This window comes from Oryctolagus cuniculus, chromosome 1 (genome assembly GCF_964237555.1).
Source record: "Oryctolagus cuniculus chromosome 1, mOryCun1.1, whole genome shotgun sequence".
NCBI lineage: Eukaryota > Metazoa > Chordata > Mammalia > Lagomorpha > Leporidae > Oryctolagus > Oryctolagus cuniculus.
In genome coordinates this window covers 201,639,730-201,657,568 of record NC_091432.1, presented here as the reverse complement: position 1 = coordinate 201,657,568, position 17,839 = coordinate 201,639,730, and the positions used below count along the sequence as shown (strand labels likewise).

The 17,839-nt window shown below is 57.0% G+C and overlaps 1 protein-coding gene and 1 pseudogene across 1 annotated transcript; both read right to left on the bottom strand.

Moving 5' to 3' along the window:
- Window positions 1–3,490: 3,490 nt before the first annotated feature.
- LOC103348020 (pyruvate dehydrogenase E1 component subunit beta, mitochondrial pseudogene) lies at window positions 3,491–4,253 on the bottom strand (annotated as a pseudogene).
- A 5,845-nt stretch (window positions 4,254–10,098) lies between these two features.
- Window positions 10,099–12,766, bottom strand: FOXE1 (forkhead box E1). The gene has a single exon (XM_070054789.1). It carries the CDS (start codon window positions 12,760–12,762, stop codon window positions 11,632–11,634), a length of 1,131 nt encoding a protein of 376 aa, XP_069910890.1. The 5' UTR covers window positions 12,763–12,766; the 3' UTR covers window positions 10,099–11,631.
- Between the last annotated feature and the right edge of the window lie 5,073 nt (window positions 12,767–17,839).

Here is a 17,839-nt window from a genome sequence, read left to right as displayed (position 1 = left end):
GGCCATCTGACTGCCCCCACCGTGTGCACGGCTATGGCTACAATATGGTTTGTCACTGCAGAAACTCCTGTTGAAGTTTGATTGCCATTGAGGTAGTGTTGGGAGGTGTCTGGGTCATGGGGGCAGAGCCCTTATGCGTGGATGGGTTAAGAACATGAAAGGGGGCTGTGACAGTGCATGGCTCCTGTTCTGCATTGTGCCTGCTTGCCCTTCTGTTTCCTGCCATCCGTTCAAGCAGCACGAGGCCCTCCCCAGGAGCAACACAGATGCCGGTGCCATGTGCTCAGACTTCTCAGCCCCCCAGAACACGTTTCCTTTTTAACTTACCTAGGCTCAAGTGTTCTAACAACAGAAAATGGACTAAGACACACATCTACCCATTGTACAGATGAGGACACTGAAGGCAAGAACCAATCCCAGGGCACTCACAAAGATGGACAGCCGTGCAGGGGTGAGGCCATGGGTATTTCTACCCGAGTGTCTCTCAGAACTGGGGTGCTCTCTGGCAGGGGGTTGTTACTGTGGGGAGCCAGGTGGCCTGGCTTCAAACATGCTCCCACTGTGCCCACGTTTCTAGGTGCCACTTCCTAGAGGAGTTGGTAGGGCCTGTGGCTTGCCCAAGTGTCGGAGCCAGGCTTGGGACCAGCCCTTATCTCCCAAAGGTAAGCTGGCAGCCTCTTGGAAAACTTCTAGGTGAGACTTGACTGTCACCGAGCATGGCCTCCAGGTTTGTCTCCCACGCATGGAGTCTGCAGGGGTCAGTGGGTGCAGCCTGGGCTTCCAGAGGAATGAGTGTGGGAAGAGATCTTCCACCAAACCTGGCCTGGAAGCCTATCCCTGAGGTGGCTGGCGGGACCCCCTGCCCTGGGCGGCCAACTTGCAGGAGTGTCTCAGGCAAGCTGTTCGTGTGGGATTTGGGCGGAAAAGCTGTTTCGGTAATAGGGCTTCACTCTCCACTCGCCTTGCGGCAGGCCCAGGCCGGCCCCTGCTGGAAGGGAGTCAGCCCTCCTCCCACAAGGAGGAAGGACCCGCCCCCGGCTGTGGTCGGCGCATTGTGCTCCCGGATTCCAGGCTGTCAGTCTCCCGGCTGAGCTCCCGGGATGCTTAGCCTGCAGATTGTTTTGTTAGCTTTCTCCTGCAATCCATTTGGAAATGACCCAGCTACCCACAGCCTCTCCCAGGTGTTCTGTAAACTACGGGCCTGCTCCTGCAGCTTTCGCCTTGGTGGGACCCACGCGCGCAGGCTGGAGCTGGGAGGTGCCGGGGTGGGGTGACAGGAGGCACCGACCCACAGGGGGAGGGCTCATGTTTTAGCATCATACCTTTTTTTTTTTTTTTTAAATTTATTTATTTGACAGGTAGAGTTACAGACAGTGAGAGAGAGAGAGACAGAGAGAAAGGTCTTCCTTCCATTGGTTCACTCCCCAAATGGCCGCAACAGCTGGAGCTATGCCTATCCGAAGCCAGGAGCCAGGTGTTTTTTCCTGGTCTCCCATATGGGTGCAGGGCCCAAGGACCTGGGCCATCCTCCACTGCCTTTCTGGGCCGCAGCAGAGAGCTGGACCAGAAGAGGAGCAACCAGGACTAGAACCTGGTGCCCATATGGGATCCCGGCACCGCAGGCAGAGAGGATTAACCAAGTGAGCCATGGCGCCGGGCCCTAGCATTGTACCTTGTAGGATCTGAAGCAACCAGCCCCATGCGTTTCACACATGGCCTGTGCACCTCAAATGCCCCACAGGGGTAAGTCAGGGGCATGTGGAGGAGCCGCCCCACTCACAGGCCCGAGGGAGGCTCTGGTGGCTCCAGGCCACACCAGCAAACCTCCCGATTCCCACATCCAGGCAGGAAAAGTCCTCAGACTTCTGGTTCTCCTTGCTGTGGACTTGCTAGCACCGGCGCAGGGGCCAGTCCCTCCCATGTAGAGGTCACATGAACTTGAGCTGGTTGCCTCCTCTTTCTGGACCTGTTCCTCACCTGAAAAAAAAAAATGGCCAAGACTTGCTGCTTCCCAGGACTGTGATGAAGATCCAAAGAGATAATACTCGAGGGGCCCTCAAAAAGTTTATGGAAGGGGCCAGTACTGTGGCATGGCAGGTTAATACCGCATGCCATATGAGTCCCAGCTGCTCCACTTCTGATCCAGCTCCCTGCTAATGGGTCTGGGAAAGCAACAGAAGATGGCCTAAGTGCTTGGGCCCATGCACCCACGTGGGAGACCTGGGTGGAGTTCCAGTCTCCTGGCTTCTGCCTGGGCCAGTCCTGGCTGTTGCAGCCATTTGTGGGAATGATCCAGAGGATGAAAGCTCTCTCTCTCTTTCTCTCTCCCCCCGTCTCTGTAACTCTGCCTTTCAAATAAATAAATACATTTTAAAAATATTTATTTATTTATTTAAAAGGCAGAGTTACAGAGAGGCAGAGGCAGAGAGAGACAGAGGTCTTCTATTTACTGGTTCACCCCCCAATTGGATGCACAGCCGGAGCTGTGCCAATCCAAAGCCAGGAGCCAGGAGCTTCTTCCAGGTCTCTCACGCAGGTGCAGGGGCCCAAGGACTTGGGTCATCTTCCATTGTTTTCGTAGGCCACAGCAGAGAGCAGGATCAGAAGTGGAGCAGCTGGGATTTGAACCGGCTCCAAGATGGGATGCCAGTACTTCAGGTGGAAGCTTTACTTGCTATGTCACAGTCAGTGCCGGCCAGTCCCAATAAATTTTTTTAAATAAATTTTAATTTAAAAAAGTTCACAGAAAATGCATATTGTAAGAAAAATGTGTAGATTTAAGAAAATTTTTGCAGGGGCCAGCATGGCGTGGCATATCAAGCCACTGCCTGCAATATTGGCATCCCATATGGGTGCCAGTTCATGCCCCAGCTGCTGTGTTTCTGATCCAGTTCCCTGCTAATGGAAAAGCTGTGGAAGATGGCCCAAGTGCTTGGGCCCCTGCACCCACATGGGAGACCTGGAAGAAGCTTCTGGTTCCTGGCTTTGGTCTGGTTCAACCCTGGTTGTTATAGCCATTTGGGGAGTGAACCAAAGGATGGAAATCTCTGTGTTTCTCCCCCACCCCTCTCTGTAGGTTTGACTTTCAAATAAATAAGTTTTTAAAAATTTTTTTAATTTTAAATTTAATTTTAAATAAATAAATAAACTTATCTGTTAATTCCATTCCCCATATACTTTCTGAAATCCTATCTTTTTTTCATATTTAGGAATTTCCTTATTCCTTATCAAAACAATCTACAGTAACTGTAGATTATACATTTATTTAATTCATATAAGTTATCTATTTTGGGTATATCTTTAAGACTGCCACATTTGTATCTATCCTAGTGACAATGGGTAAAATTTTCTATGTATTCAAAGAACAAGGCAACTGTAATGGATAAAAGCAAACAGGAGTCTAGGGTAGCATGGTGGAGAATTTTCCACAGGCAGACATATTTAAACTTGAACACAGTACAAAAACACATATTGTTGCCCTAGAGATTACTTTATGAATAGTGAGATCTTACAGTACGATCCAGATACGAGCAAGGATTTTAAATAAATTTCAATGGCTAGATTTTCAGGTCCGAATCAGATGTCTAATGTTTTCTTTATTGCAAGTATGATGTCTTTGACCTGAGGTATAGATGTCTTCAAGAATCTGTATACGGCCGAGGGAGGTCAGCACCAGTGACACAGACAGCAGGTGCATCCAGGACATTGAGTGCAGGGCCTTCCATGACACCAGCACAACTTTCAGCTCCATCTCCAAACTGTGGCCAGCCTCCTTCCACCGTTACCAGATGACTTGTCTTCATGGCGCTGCCTTCTGTGGCTTCAACATCCATTGGTCTGATGGTATGCAGACCTGTGACCTCACATTCAACTCCCTCTTTAGAAAATAATGTCCCAGCTTCTAAACAGTGGCCCACAAGTCTTGAATGGGCAACCACGGTTACGTGTGTCCCTTGGCATTCTATTTTGGCTTTTCCAATAGGAATCAGAAAATCTTTTGACTGAGCTTCAGCAGGAAGTTCCAAAGGAATGTCATACATCAATTCATTCTCTACCCCACCACTGGATTGTTATCCCGAATAGCTGATATTCTAAGTCCTTTTACATCCTCCGAATCCCAAGGGCCATACCACACAGCAAAGCGCTGTGAGTGTGGGCAGCTACACCAGTCTTTGAGCAGCTCCCTCCCACCTTTCTGCTTGGCCATCCTCGGAGGGCTGCTGTGTTCTGTTAGGCTGGCCGCATGGCTGCCACACTTCCAAGTGTCCCACTCAAGCCACACCCAGAGGTGCAAATGGGCTGTTTCCTACCACCTGTTGCCTTTTAAGAATAAGCAAACATGTCCCAGAAGTCCCAAGCAGACTATCCTGGACATCTCATTGGCACAGAAAGTATCCTGTGCCCATCTCTAAATGGAGTGATCTTCGCATTTCTCTTAGATACATCCAGATTTCTCTCCCTGGGCACCCCAGGGGGTCAGATGAATCTTAGAGCACATGACCAGAGGTAACGTGAACAAAATTGGGTTGCTGTGAGCAAAGCAGGAGGGGAAGGTGGCTGAGCACATAATTAATAGTATCTGGCATGCCTTCTGGAATATGCCAGAAAAGGTAGATTGTTTCATCCCTAGACAGAGTTGCCCACTTGACAATTGTCCTCAACAGTCCATCCGGTCACCCCAGCTCTATGAGGCACAGTCCCCATGGGAGGGAGGACTCTGTTCTTTCTTTTTTAAAGAGAGAACGAGAGGCAGAGAGGGAGGGGGGGGAGGGAAGGAGGGAAGGAGGGAGAGAGGGAGGGAGGGAGGGAGAGAGAGAGAGTGAGATCTTCCATCTGCTGGTTCACTCCTGAAATGACAACAGCCAGGACTGGGCAAAGCCAAAGCCTGGAGCCATGATATTCCTCTGGTCTTCCACATGGGTGCAGGGACCCAAGCACTTGGGCCATCCTCTGCTGCTTTCCCAGGCACATTAGCAGGGAGCTGAAGTGGAACAGCAGGGACTCCAACTAGCACCCACACAGGATGGGCCATGGCACTGCCCGATGCTGTTCTTTCTTCAAGGGCGTCTGACAGGGAAGATGAGAACGGCAAGATTGTGGCGCCGGGAAGCAGGGAGCCCTACTGGGAGGCTGCAGACAGACAAGGGGGCTCCTTATAGATGGTGGCCTTGGAGGTAGGTGGTTCCTGGAGAGGGAGCAGTCCGAGTAAATTCATGGCAATGGGAATGCATTGGGGTATCTGGGGGACAGCAAGTGTTGTGCTGGCTGGAGCCTGGGGGTGCAGGAAGGAGAGCCACAGGAGATAAGGCCAGGAAGGGGCTGGCATAGGGCTCACGGAGGGTTCCAAGAGCCAGATGAGGAACTGGGGCTTTCCACCATAGAAAGTGGACGGGAACGGAGCTTCAGGAAGGCGAGCTGGCAGTGGGAGGAGAATGGAGGAGGGAGGCAGGCGCCCCCCAGGAGGCTGAGTGCAGAGGCAGGAGTGAAGCCCCACAGGGTAGTGGCTCTCACACTTCATCTCTCGGTGGCTGAATGCCTCCAAGCCTGAGAAACGAAAGCTGGGCTCTGCTTTGCCCACACCCTCGAGAAGCCGCCCGGGTTCTCAGATAGCAAGATAAGCAGTGCTCTGCACCACGGCTGAGAGCCACACTGATTCAGACTTCCCAATGCCTCCCTCTCCCTGGGAGGGGCTGACAGCTGATCCCTGTGTGCTTCTGCTCCCGGTCAGCCCTTCTGGCCTGAGCTGGGAATCAGCCTGGGCTCTCAGCAGAGGAGGTGTGGAGGCGGCAGAGGGGCCCAGGGTGCTCCACAGGGAGCAGACAGACTTTCTCTCCTGAGACCAGGCAGCAGGGGCCACTCCAGCGGCTCTGCAAGGCCGGCTTTGCCCCAGGCAGGGAGAGGAGGGTGCCAAGCTCATTAAGGGTCTCTATCACCCCCAGCCCTATTTTTTCTTTTGTCCACTGCTCAATTTGGCTTGAGAAGCACTAACTGCATGGCTGTCCCCCAGGTAATTCTTTTTTTTTTTTAAAGATTTATTTATTTACTTGAAAGTCAGAGTTACACAGAGAGAAGGAAAGAGAAAGAGAGAGTCTTCCATTTGCTGGTTCACTCCCCAGATGGCCAAAACGGCCGGAGCTGCACTGATCTGAGGCCAGGAGCCAGGAGCTTCTTCCGGGTCTCCCACATGGGTGCAGGGGCCCAAGGACTTGGGCCATCTTCTACTGCTTTCCCAGGCCATAGCAGAGAGCTGAATCAGAAGTAGAGCAGCCGGGACTAGAACCTGTGCCCATATGGGATGCTGGTACTGCAGGCGGCAGCTTTACCCTCTAGGCCACAGCACTCCCCCCACCCCCATTCAAAGCTACTTACTCCATCAGCTGCTGGCTCAGTTTGCCCATCCATACAATGGAAACCCTAGATGGGAAGTCCCTCTGGGTGCACTCCACACTACCCCCAAGCCCCACCTTTACCCCACCCCCAGCTCTCCACTTTTCCTTCCAAGTTGCCTTTATTGAGATGATAATGTGAGGCAGGCTTCCTTGGAGGAGCGCTAGGCTCTGGTCCAGCTTGGACACTCGGCTGTCTGGTCTTCAGCAAGTCACAAGTGCCTTCTTTGATGCTGCAGAAGCTCTGCACATACTCCTAGTATTCCCACCACTGAGCACCAGGCAAGCACCAGATGAGAGTCCTGGTGCTCCCGGTGTGTTGCAATGGGATCCTGGGAACAGCACTGCCCCAAGCTGGGCCCCCGCCAATCCTGCATGGTACATGCCCCAGTCTGAATTGCTTTACGTCAAGGATATTTTTTCCCAGCTATTTGGCATGCCAGCAGCTCACCCAGGAGTCAGCACTTCTCGGAAACAGGATGAGGATGGAAACCCAAGTCCTCCAGAAAGGCGTGTGAGCAGGAGAGCACTCCTTAGGCCCCCAGGGGCCCCGAGCTTGCTACCTGAGCATCTCCGTGAACTCTGGGGCCCCTTCCTGCTGGGCATTGGGTTGAAAAGAAAGACTTGCTTCCCTCCCAAGTCCTCAACTATCCCAGCCGAGGGGCTGATGGAGTTCAGGGGTCAGGGGTAGATTTTATCCCCTTCTTGGGCAAATGACTGGTGCTTAGGGAGGCTGCAGAGACCAGAACCCAGGGTCCCCAAAGTGTCTTGGCTGGGAGTCAGGAGTTGGCCTCCTGCCATGGCTCTGGCACCCAGCTTTCAAGATGCTGTCAGATATACGTGTGTTGAATGCCACTGTCAGTCACCAAAGGGCTGGATGCATTGCAAGGGCCAGGGCTCAGGAAGCAAACCCAAGGGAGGAGGAGCTATGCTCCAGCCCAGCGCAGCCCTGTCCCCTTGCAGCCCCGCCCCTCTCTCCTCTCTGCAGCCAGAGCCGCAAGGTTGTGCTATAGTGCAGGTTAGGGATCTTGGCCAGAAGCGGGAGGCTGCTGGAAGTTAGTCCAGGGTCTCTGCTCCCGACAATATAAATATTACACTATAATATATATAAATATGTTCTCAAGTGTCTGCCTTTTTGCATACGAATCACTCGAAGGGCTTGTGGAGGGGCAGGTTGCAACCCTGCAGATCTGCAGTGGGACCTGAGATTCTGCATTTCTAGCAAGCTCCCAGGGCACGGCCATGGAGACAGGCCTCAGGCTTCTGTGCAAAACAGCAGGAAAGGTACACACACACACACACACACACACACGTACCCAGCTCTAAGCCTCTCCTGGCCCTTGCAAGAAGTGTGTGCTGCCCCGCAATGCTGGCAGTAAGAACGTGAGTGTGGAAGGGACCTGCATCTAGTTTTGGAGACGGCAAAGCTAAAGCCAAAGCCTTCCAGTGCTGGGAGGAACTTGTTCAAAGCCTCACAGCAGGGCCGGGGCTGTGGCGCAGTGGGTTAAGCTGCTGATTCTGAAGCCGGCATCCCATATCAGAGCACTAATTCACATTCCTGCTGCTCCACTTCTGATTCCGCTTTCAGCTAAAACATCTGGGAAGGCAGTGGCTGCTGGCCCAAGTGCTGGGACCCCTGGCACCCACGTGGGGGACCAGGCTGGGGTTCCTGGCTCCTGGTTTCAGCCTGGCTCAGCTCTGGCTGCTGCGGCCGTTTGCGGAGTGAACCAGTGGATGGAAGATTTTTCTCTCAAATATATGTTTTAAACAAAAACACAGCAATTCAGCAACAAAGTCGACTCAGGCCTCCTGTGCCTTGTAAAAACAAACAAAAACAAAATCCAGAAATGCTATTCACTGACTGCTGTCTGTGCTTCCTCTGAGACAGCCAGGGATTTCTCGGATTTTCGCTAATTTTTCTTCCTACCTCCTTTCTCCAGCCCCTCCCTCTTTCTTTCTCTTGCCTGTATTTAAACACACACACACGACAAAGCGAACACGAACTGATTTTTTTTTTTTTAGTAAGAAAGAAATTTAATAACAGAATATTCTCAGGAAGTGCTCGGTAAAGGAGATGACGGGGGTGCGTGGGCAACCGCGCCAAGTGCAGCGGCATCGCGCCCTGGGTTCAGCTCGGGCCGTCCCGCAGTCAGCGCCCGCGCTCGCCTGGAAGCAGGGTCTGCGCGCCGCGGAGCTCGCCGCCGCCACCGCCGCCAGCACCAGCCGCGGCCGTGCGCTCCCCGCCGCAGCTCGCCCCCGAGGTCGGGACCCTCCCCCTCGAAGCGCGGGCCGTAGGAATCTTTCCCCTAACCCGAGGAGCGCGGCTGCCTTAATCCGTTTTCGTAGTAAACGACCTCGGGCCAAGTCTGCTTTTGTTGCTGGTTTCCTAAGCTTAATTGCAAAGCAAAGTTAATTTGAAAGAAAATAAATGTTAGGGCTCTGGGGCGAATTCTAACGAGCCTTGGGCAATTAGGGAAGAACGCATCTAATTACCCGTGCCCGGGGGCGCCTGCACACGACGCTGAGGGTGCAGCACCCGAGAAGGGCTGGCGATTTGTGTTCGAAACAGGAAGAAAAAAAAAAAAAGAAGAAGAAGAAGAAGAAGCTGTGAGGGCCCATGGTTCGAGGATTCCTGGAGCTGGGGCGTCCCCAGGACGCGCGGAGCCTCGCAGGCTGCACCGTCCGCCCGGCGCCCGCTGCAGTGGAAGTCCCGAGCGGTGCGCGCTGCCTCGGAGGCGCTCGCTCCCTGCGCGGCTCCCGGCCCGGCCCGGCCTGGCCTGGCCCGCGGGAGACCGAGAAGGCCATCGCTCGGTCGCCAGCGCCCCACGAGCACGGGTCCCCCCGGACCGTCGCCGTGCAGCCCCAGATCCTTCGTCGCGCGCCGCTCTCTCCGCCGACGCTGCCTTCGCCGCTGTCACAGCCTCACCTTTGGCGCGAGCCAGCCGGCAGGGTGGGGGCGAAGACGGCGGCTCTTTCCCATCCTGTCTCTCCGGGTCCCCGGGCTTCCCTGGGCGTCGCTCCAGGCCGCTTCATGACCGGGCAGTGTTTGTTTATTTTAGAGTCCCTCTGCCCTCCTGTCACTTCTCTGCTTGGACTGCAGGAGGACCCTCTGAGGCAGCAGTCACGAATTCCCTTTTCCGCGAACGAGGTTATGCGGGAAGGCACTGGTTCGGCTCGCGGGAGCTGGCAAAGCCGGGCGCTTGGCAATTCGGACACAAAGGCTCGACTTCCGCGCTATCTTAGTGGCAAACCCAGGCCTGCGCCGCGCAGCCAAAGACAGCTCTCTGGGGTGGAAAACTCCGTGTCGGGCTCTTGGGTCTCTCCACCTGCGAGGGCCACTTTTCCAGCTGCCCAGGGAGCACCCTTGAATTTCACACCTGGAAGGGACTCCAGGGGGAGGAGGGAGGCCCGACACCTCCACTTTTTCCAGGTCACAGGCTTGGCTACGGAACCTGGGCGCAGGAAGGCAACAGCAGTACTCAGGCTGCCTCCCACCTCCAAAGGGTCACCCACCACCCTCAAAGCCAGAGGACTGCGGGGGCCCAGCACTCCGGAACACACTAGCCAGCCTCTCAAGGCTGCTGCTGAGCAGGTGTGGGGCCAGTTCAAATTTAGATTGGCCGTGAGGGCAAGATACACCCCAAATCTGGAAGACTTACTATGGAAAAAAGGGTGAAACAGCTCAACCATTTTTATGTTGACTATATGTTGAAACGATAGTATTTTCGGGTATTTTGAGTTAAATATGTTATTAAAATTAACCTCATCTTTTTCTTCTTACTACCTTAACATGGATACTAGAAAATTTAAAGTCGCATATGTGGTCTGCATGGTATTTCTGTCGGACAAATCCCCGCCTGGGCTGAAGTAAGTTCGCCTGTTTTTGTGAACAGGATAGTGCAGTCCCCAAAATAGAAAACTGAAAAAGACCACTGGGTTTTACGCCATCTTCTTGTCCACAACCCCACTTGGTCTTCCCCATCTACTTAACTAGGCCAAGAGGGGCCGAGTTTCTCTGAACAGAACTCACTTGCTCACGGGTTTTGATGAAAACGGTTCAGCCGAACACTCAGGTTGACCGCAAGGCTGCACGTGGAGCCTCTGAAATACTTAAGGCTGGAAATTTCCACTCCAGAACCGAAAGTTCCAAGATTTCTCAAGAGGAAGGTGGGAGAGCTGCTCACTCTCTCTGCTTTGGGTGCGTCTGCTGCTCAGACAAGATTCAAAATGGAGTTAAAAATTCAGGTTTGTTTCTAAAGCTTCCTTCACTGCCTGCCCCAGTTAAGCTCCTCTCTCTCCCTCTCTGGCCTGGGAAGGGTGCAGAGGGTACCAGCGATGGAAGAGCCAGCCCCAACTACTAGAAACAGCACCTGCTGGCTCCCCTGAGACCTCTTGTCTTGAACTAATTTGGTATCAGTGTGGGGTTGCTTGTTGCACAGCAAACAGCGGGCAGTGGGTGCATCCACCTGCCTCCCCAGAAAGCCCAGTTTAAGACTGGGCGGCTACAGCTGTAGGATGACCAGAACATCCTACAAGACTCAATAAATTATGATATGATCACTGCCTGGAGCTAATCCTAGATTAGACCCTTGCCACCAGTGTGGTTCCAATTTCCTGGACCCGGGGTTTACGCTCTGGGTGGCCCACAAATAGGTGGGGGCGGGGGGAGCAGCCTAGATGAGGGAGCCTTAAGGAGAACGTGGGGGAGGGTGGGACCCCACAACGCGGTTGTGTGGCAGAGGGGCTGAGGGTCCCGGCCACCCGCGGAGCTGGGGCACAGTTCAGAACCAGAGCCGGGTCTGCAGGTTCTGGGAGGCAAGGAAAATGAGCCCATGTCAACCGGGCAGATTTTCTTCCATTAAAAAATGGGGGTGGGGGCTACTTTTGCACCTTTGTCCTCCTCACTTTAAGAAGAAAGGAGCGCCCTTTATTGCAGTAACCAAAGGCCCAAGTTTCGAGCAACACCGGGAAGCGGGAAGCACCAGGCGCTTCCCCTGTAATGCAAGGCCAAAGGGCGTGTCCCGTGCGGCTTCGTCCCATCGAGGGTTTCCTGGTGTCAGTCCCCACGTGGCACTCCTGCCTCTCCCCACTTCGCGGTTCACAAAGCAAACCGGACGTGGACGCGGTGCGCCCGCCACGCGCTCCCCAGTTCAGGTCCTCTCTCCATTCCCGTCCTCGGATCTCGGGGAAAGTCAGTTCGTGTGGGCTGCCGAAGTATCTGTGCGTTCTGGTCCTCACGCTCGGCTCACATCGCGGACACGAACCGATCCACCCCGCCGGGATAGGCCGCGGCATGGCGCGCATGGTAGGCGCCTCCGCCGCCCGCTCCGAGCTGCCCGCCAGGATTGTAGCAAGGCCCCAGCGCTCCGAACTGGCCAGGCGATGAGCGCCCGTAGAAGTCCACTGCGGTCTCCACGCCACCACCGCTGCCACCCGCGGGGGGCGAAGCGGGTCCTGCCAAGCGGCCGGCCGCCGCAAAGAGCGCCCCGCCCGCTCCCTGCGGGTACGCGCCGTCGGGGCCTGCGTAGGCGGCCGTATAGGCCGAGGGGTTGGCAGGCCGAGCCCCGGAGCAGCCAGCGGGCTGGTAGCCGGTGGTAGTGGAGGGGGCGCCGGCGGAGGCGAAGGCGCAGGAGCCACCCGGCCCCGATGGCGCGGGGCCCAGATCCGGGCTGAGCGGCCGCTCAGGAACCAGGCCGAACACTCGGCACGGGCCCGGCGACGCGGCGGGGTAGTAGACAGGAGGCGGCGCGGCGAGCGACGGCGGCGCGTAGCCGGCGTAGACGGCTCCCGGGTAGGGCGCGCGCGCGGCGGGCACCGCGCCCGGGAAGATCGCGGCGGCGGCTGCGGCAGCGGCAGCGGCTGCGGCGGCCGCCGCGTCGTGCATATAGGCCGGGTAGGTGGACAGGTCCGAGCGCTTGAAGCGCTTGCGGCGGCGCAGGAAGCTGCCGCTCTCGAACATGTCCTCGGCGTTGGGGTCCAGCGCCCAGTAGTTGCCCTTGCCGGGGCGGCCGGCCTCGCGCGGGATCTTGAGGAAGCAGTCGTTGAGCGTGAGGTTGTGGCGGATGCTGTTCTGCCACTTTTTGGGGTTGTCGCGGTAGAAGGGGAAGCGCTCGGTGATGAACTTGTAGATGCCGCCCAGCGTGAGGCGGCGCTCGGGCGCGTGCGCGATGGCCATGGCAATGAGCGCGATGTAGCTGTAGGGCGGCTTCCCGCGCTGCAGGGGGCGCTTGCGCCGCCGCCCGCCCGCGCCGCGGCCCGCAGCCTCGCCGGGGACCCCGGCCCCTGCCGCCTCGCCGCGCTCCTCCTTCACGGCCGGCAGCGCCTCGGGCTGCGGCGGCGGCGGCGGCGGCGGCGGTGGCCCGCTCTCGGCCGTCATGGCACGGCCGTCCCGCAGCCCCCGGCGTCCGCGCCGCCCGCCGCTGTCGAGGGTCGAGGTTGGGGGGGCTCTGGGCACTGCAGGCCGCGTCCTCCGGATGGACGCTAGCTCCCTGTGCCGAGAGCTGGGGGGTCCCGGCGGGCGGGCACCGAGAGCACGGTCGCCCGGGCTGGGGCACGCTGGCGTCCGCGGGTCTCTCCGGTCGTGCGGTGCCGGCTGAGGCCCGGCAGTGTCCCGCCCACTGACGGCGCAGCTCGTGGTCCGGAGCTCGAGGCCAGGCGGCGGCGTTGGAACCGGGACCAGGCTCCCGTCACGGGCCGGCGGGTCCTTGGCTGCCGGTGCCAAGCGGTCGAGAAGTCCCTAAGTGGGGCCTGGAGTTGGGGTGGCCGAGGCTGGTCGCCGGTCCACACTGGTCCGAGAGTAGCTGTCGAGGTCAAGCGTGCAGGCCCGAAGGCCTGAATCGAGGGTAGTTTAGTGCAGGCTCGGGGCGCTCTGGCGAGGGCCGCCCCAGCGTCCTTTCCGTGGCCAAGGCTGCGGGCCGCGCCAAGAGCGGGGCGGCGAGGCGCGGGGCGCGAGGTCGCGGCGCGGGCCGAGGCGGGGCGCGCGACTGCTCCTCTCCGCGGCGCTGGACTCCTCTGGCTTTGGGGACCTGCCGGCGAGCGAGGCGCTCCCTCGCACACACCCGGGGCCAGCTCCTCCCTCCGCTGGCTTCTCCTCCTTAAAGGCGCCAGGAAGCGTGGGGGCGGTGCCGGTTCCCCGCCCGCCCCCGACTGCCCCCCCCGCACCCCCGGGGCGCACCTCTGCAGGTAGAAGCGGCGGAGGCGGCGCGGCGGGAGCCCCGCAACGTCAGAGAGGGGAGGGCGCTTGGAGATCCCCCGGGCCGGCCCCCTCCGCGCCCAGACGGGGAGACTGAGGCGCGCAGGCTCCGGGGACCGCCGTGGGAGACCTCGGCGCTCCCGGACTTTCCTGGCCTTGGCGCAGGGCTGGGACTCGCAGGGAATGTCCTGAGAGGGTGAGAGTCGGCCGAGGGGGCGCTGGATTAATGTGGGGTGGCGGGCGGGAGGGGGAGGTTCCGTGTGACTGGCTCCCGAGCCCTTTGCGGATGATCCAACCTTCAGTCGACGGCTCCTAGGCCGGCTCGGGCAGGTAGGGCTTACGGGGAGCCCCAGCCTCGCCCGGAGCCGAGCCTCCAGTCTGCATCTCTTTTAGGGACGGCGTCTCCCAGCCCGGTGCCAGAGGTGGCCACTTCCCTTTTCTGCCGCCTCTTTCCCTCCCCCCCCCCCCCCCCGCCCCACGGTGTAAGGGTTCGCTCTGTCTGTGTGGCGCGGGACCCCTCTTTGTCACCGAGAGTTTCGACGCAAGCTGCGCTCTTGCCCACTTGCGGTAACCCGGGACCCCTCCGATTCCCCTTGGGAGGGGTCCCTCCAGATGCTTCCGACGCCCCCAAGGGCAGGCAGGCGGCTCCTTCCTCCCATGGTGAGAGCGTGTGCCGGGAAGGGGTGGGTGGACGGGGCCCGTTTGCTTCGCGAGTGTGCAGGCATCCCTGCGGCTCCCGAAGGGATGCGTGCGCCGCCGCAGCCCCGCTGGCCTGCGTCCCTTCGCTCTCGCAGGGCCTCGGTTTTCTGCTCTGAGGGTTGGGGGCTGCAGGGCATGTGGCATTCCCCTGAAGCCCTTTCTACCCCCTGAGTTTCCGGACTTGCGTGCGGCTTCAGAAAGCTCCAGGCTGCACGCCCCGGGTGCAGGTCGCGGAGAGGCGGTGGTGCGGGGGAGCAAGGGGACTCCAAGAGGAGGGTCTTGGCTAGAAGTGGGTGGCACGGCTTTTTGGGGAGGGGTGCGGTTTGCCGCGTCCTTGCTGGCCGCCGTGAGCTGAGGTCAGGCTCAGCCACGCCTGGCGTCGGCACCCGCTTTCGGAAGATCGAGGCACAAGCCAGCGCTGCGCTCCGCCACCCGGTGCGGGGCGGGGGGTGGGGTGGGTGGGAAGCGGTTGTCCTGTGCGTTTGCCCAACGACCTGCCCTGGGGAGGGGCGCTGCCGCGGACGGAGCGGGACGTCAGACTCCCCCAGCGAGCCCCGAGCGCCTTCTTCCAAAGTATCCAAGTGAAAATCCAGGTTTCGTTCTGTTTCGTTTTCCCGAAGAGCTTTCTTTTAAATTTTTACCGGATTATATGTTGAGACCTGTTACTGGGGGGTGGGCGGGAGGGGGGTGGAGGAACGCTGGTGGTTTTCTGTTACCAAAATTCTAAGATCCGAATTTCCAGACCTTAAATTCTGTACTGTCATTCTAACATGATTCCATAAATCAAAGGATGTGATTCTCTACGATTGTATTTCTATGGCTTGAAACTTTCGATCAAAGTCCCTATAGGGGGATACTTTTTAAAAGTTTGTGGAAAATAGAATTAAAAGATAAGTTAATTTTTGTGCAAAAAATATTGAAATCTATGCATAGTTTTTTTCCTCCATGATACATGTTTTCCATGAACTTTTGGAAGACCCCTGTATAGTAAAATGCTGGGACTAAGGTGCTGCCTTTGAAAACACATATGATGCCACTACTGCAGCCTGCTGCTTCTCCAGTTTTAGATATTTTTTAAGGTCTAAAGTTTATGTTATTTAAATGAATTCCTGTTCAGGAACATCTGGAAGATTTGGAGCCTATAAATCCACAACTCTTCACTTCCTTAATGCCAAAGTGTTAGTGCTAAGATCCATTATTTATTGCGGTAATATTTATGACTGTATGCTTTGATAATCGGTCCTGGGACCTCATGGTTCTCTATGGTTAACTTCCAGTGCCTCTAGGTAAAAGCCGCACATCTCAGGATTTCCTGCCCCCCACCCTGGTCTTGTGACCCCCATTCTCCTGGAATTCGGATTCCTCCTTGTCCGAGTGTTGCTATACCTGTGCTCCAGATTTAGCATCCAAGATTGGGATTCTAAGATTTTCATGGACAAAAGACCCCTAAGAATCTAGTCCCTAGGAGTTTGTTCAGATCAAACCATGCATTTCAAAAGAACCTGTACCTTGGAGATTCCATGACTACACCAGGGAACAGTTGGATTCCCTGATTTGCTGAGTCCAGAGATCATGAGTTAACCCGTTTAGATCAAAACCAGACTTAAAAATCTCCTGCGTTCTAGGGTGTTTCCTGCTTTCCCTTTGCTTCCTTGTGTGTTTCCTGAATAGGGGGCAGGGTGGTCCTGGTCCCCGGCCCCCTTCTCTGCCACAGTGCTTCTTATCGTTTGTGGGGTCACAGACTCCACTGAAAATCATCTGGTGGAATCCGCCCCTTGAAAGTCACTCTCCCAGTGCAGCAGGGGCGGGTTGACGCTGCTGCGAGTGCAGCAGGTGCTTCCAGTCTGGTTCCCTTGAGTCTTCAGCCCTGCACGCACGCCTTGGGGAAACCTGCCCCATGGTAGTTTTAGGCGCATTTGTGGAGTGGGGTGGTGGAGCATGTTCCTGGGGATCTGTAGAATATACTGGAAGCTCTTCTGTAACAGCTACTTTCTTCACTTTTAAAGATTATCCTCCCCCCCCCCCCCGCCCTGCCGCTGCCCCTGGAATCCAAGGAGTTAGGGAAAATTCCTTTACATCCCACATCCAGATGCAATGCAGAGGTAACCACTTTTCTGCTTAAGGAACTCTTGGAAATGAGAGCCGGGAGGAGACTGGCCTGTGGAAGGGACTTACTTGGAATCTTGGAGAGGGAGGCATCGGGCTAAGCCGGGAAACAGGATTTGAACCCTTTGGATTTGAAGCCTGCCTGCCTTTGCTCAAGTTCTCAGAGCCTCCCTGGTTCTTAATTCTCTAGCCTGGACCACTCCCCTTAGCCAGCAACCGTGGAAACCTCAGGCCTTGCACTTGCAGATCTGATTCCATAATCTCCAACGTCTGTCCCCGTTACTCTGGGTCAGTGGGTGGTTTCCAGAGAACGCCAGAGTGAGACAGTGCCCCAATGGGAGCCCTGTGTCGTCCACCCCTCAGCCCTGCCCTGAACCGCAGAACCTGGCACAGCTGCACCTGCCCCGGTTCTCAGTGCTGGGGCTGTAGAGGGCTCATAATGGGCCCGGGGCTGGGAGCTATCCTCTGCCCTTCGGAGGCCTCAGTTTTCCCTTCTGTGAAGTGGGAGATCCTTATCTGTTCTTTAGAGGATGGAGTGAGGCACATTGCCAACCTGCCATTGTTTTCTTCATCCTTTAAGGGTGGAATACGGGAAATTGACAAGCCGCCTCAGGAAATTCGAACCTGCCCCACTTGCCGCTGCAATGAGATGCCCCTGGGAAGAAGCAGTGGTTGGTTAAAGCAAAGTGTTTCCCGCAGGGGGCCTGGCCAGGGACTTGGAGCCTCAGCTTCCCCCTCCCCTGCCCAGCGGGTGTGGACTCTCCCAGTGCTACCCTGAACTTCAAGCGTCTTCTCTCCATTGGTGCACTTTGACACTGCAAACAGGATTACCATCCCGCAACGGGGGCGGGGCCGGAGCGGGGAGTCTCTGGCTTCCCACTCTGGCTTCGCTGGGACCAGGCGACTGGCCTCCCGCTTGACCAAAAGGAAGCACCTCGGCTCAGGTCTGTGTCTCTCCCCCCTAGCTCTCTGCCAGCCCTGCCCGTGTGCCACCCCAGGTCCCTACAAGTCCCTGCAACTGGAAGTGCTGCCCCCCCCCCCCGGGGACCTCAGAGGCTGAGCAGGTAGTCGGGGACCAGACTGGTGGGCGGCTGGAGGGCATCGACCTGGGCCCGGTTCCCAGCAGAGATTCCCACCCTTTGGGCGCACCTGAGGAAGAAGGAGCGCACCGTGCGGCGGCGGACACAGCTGGGAAAGCCCTGATGGGGCGATGGCGGGACTCCATGTGTTTCCAGCCCCGCCTGAGGGCGAACGCCGTGAGATTCTGGGATCCGGAGTGCAGGAACAGCCCTCAGGGGAACAGCCCTCCGGGGAACGTCCTGTGTCCAGGCTTCTGAGATCTGTGTGCTGCTCTGGGACTGATTTGCACGCAGAGTAGAGGTGTTCATTTGTTGGGGGAAGAAGCCATGGTTTTGCAAGACAGGAGGGTCATGCCCCTCCCCTTGTGGAAAGGGAG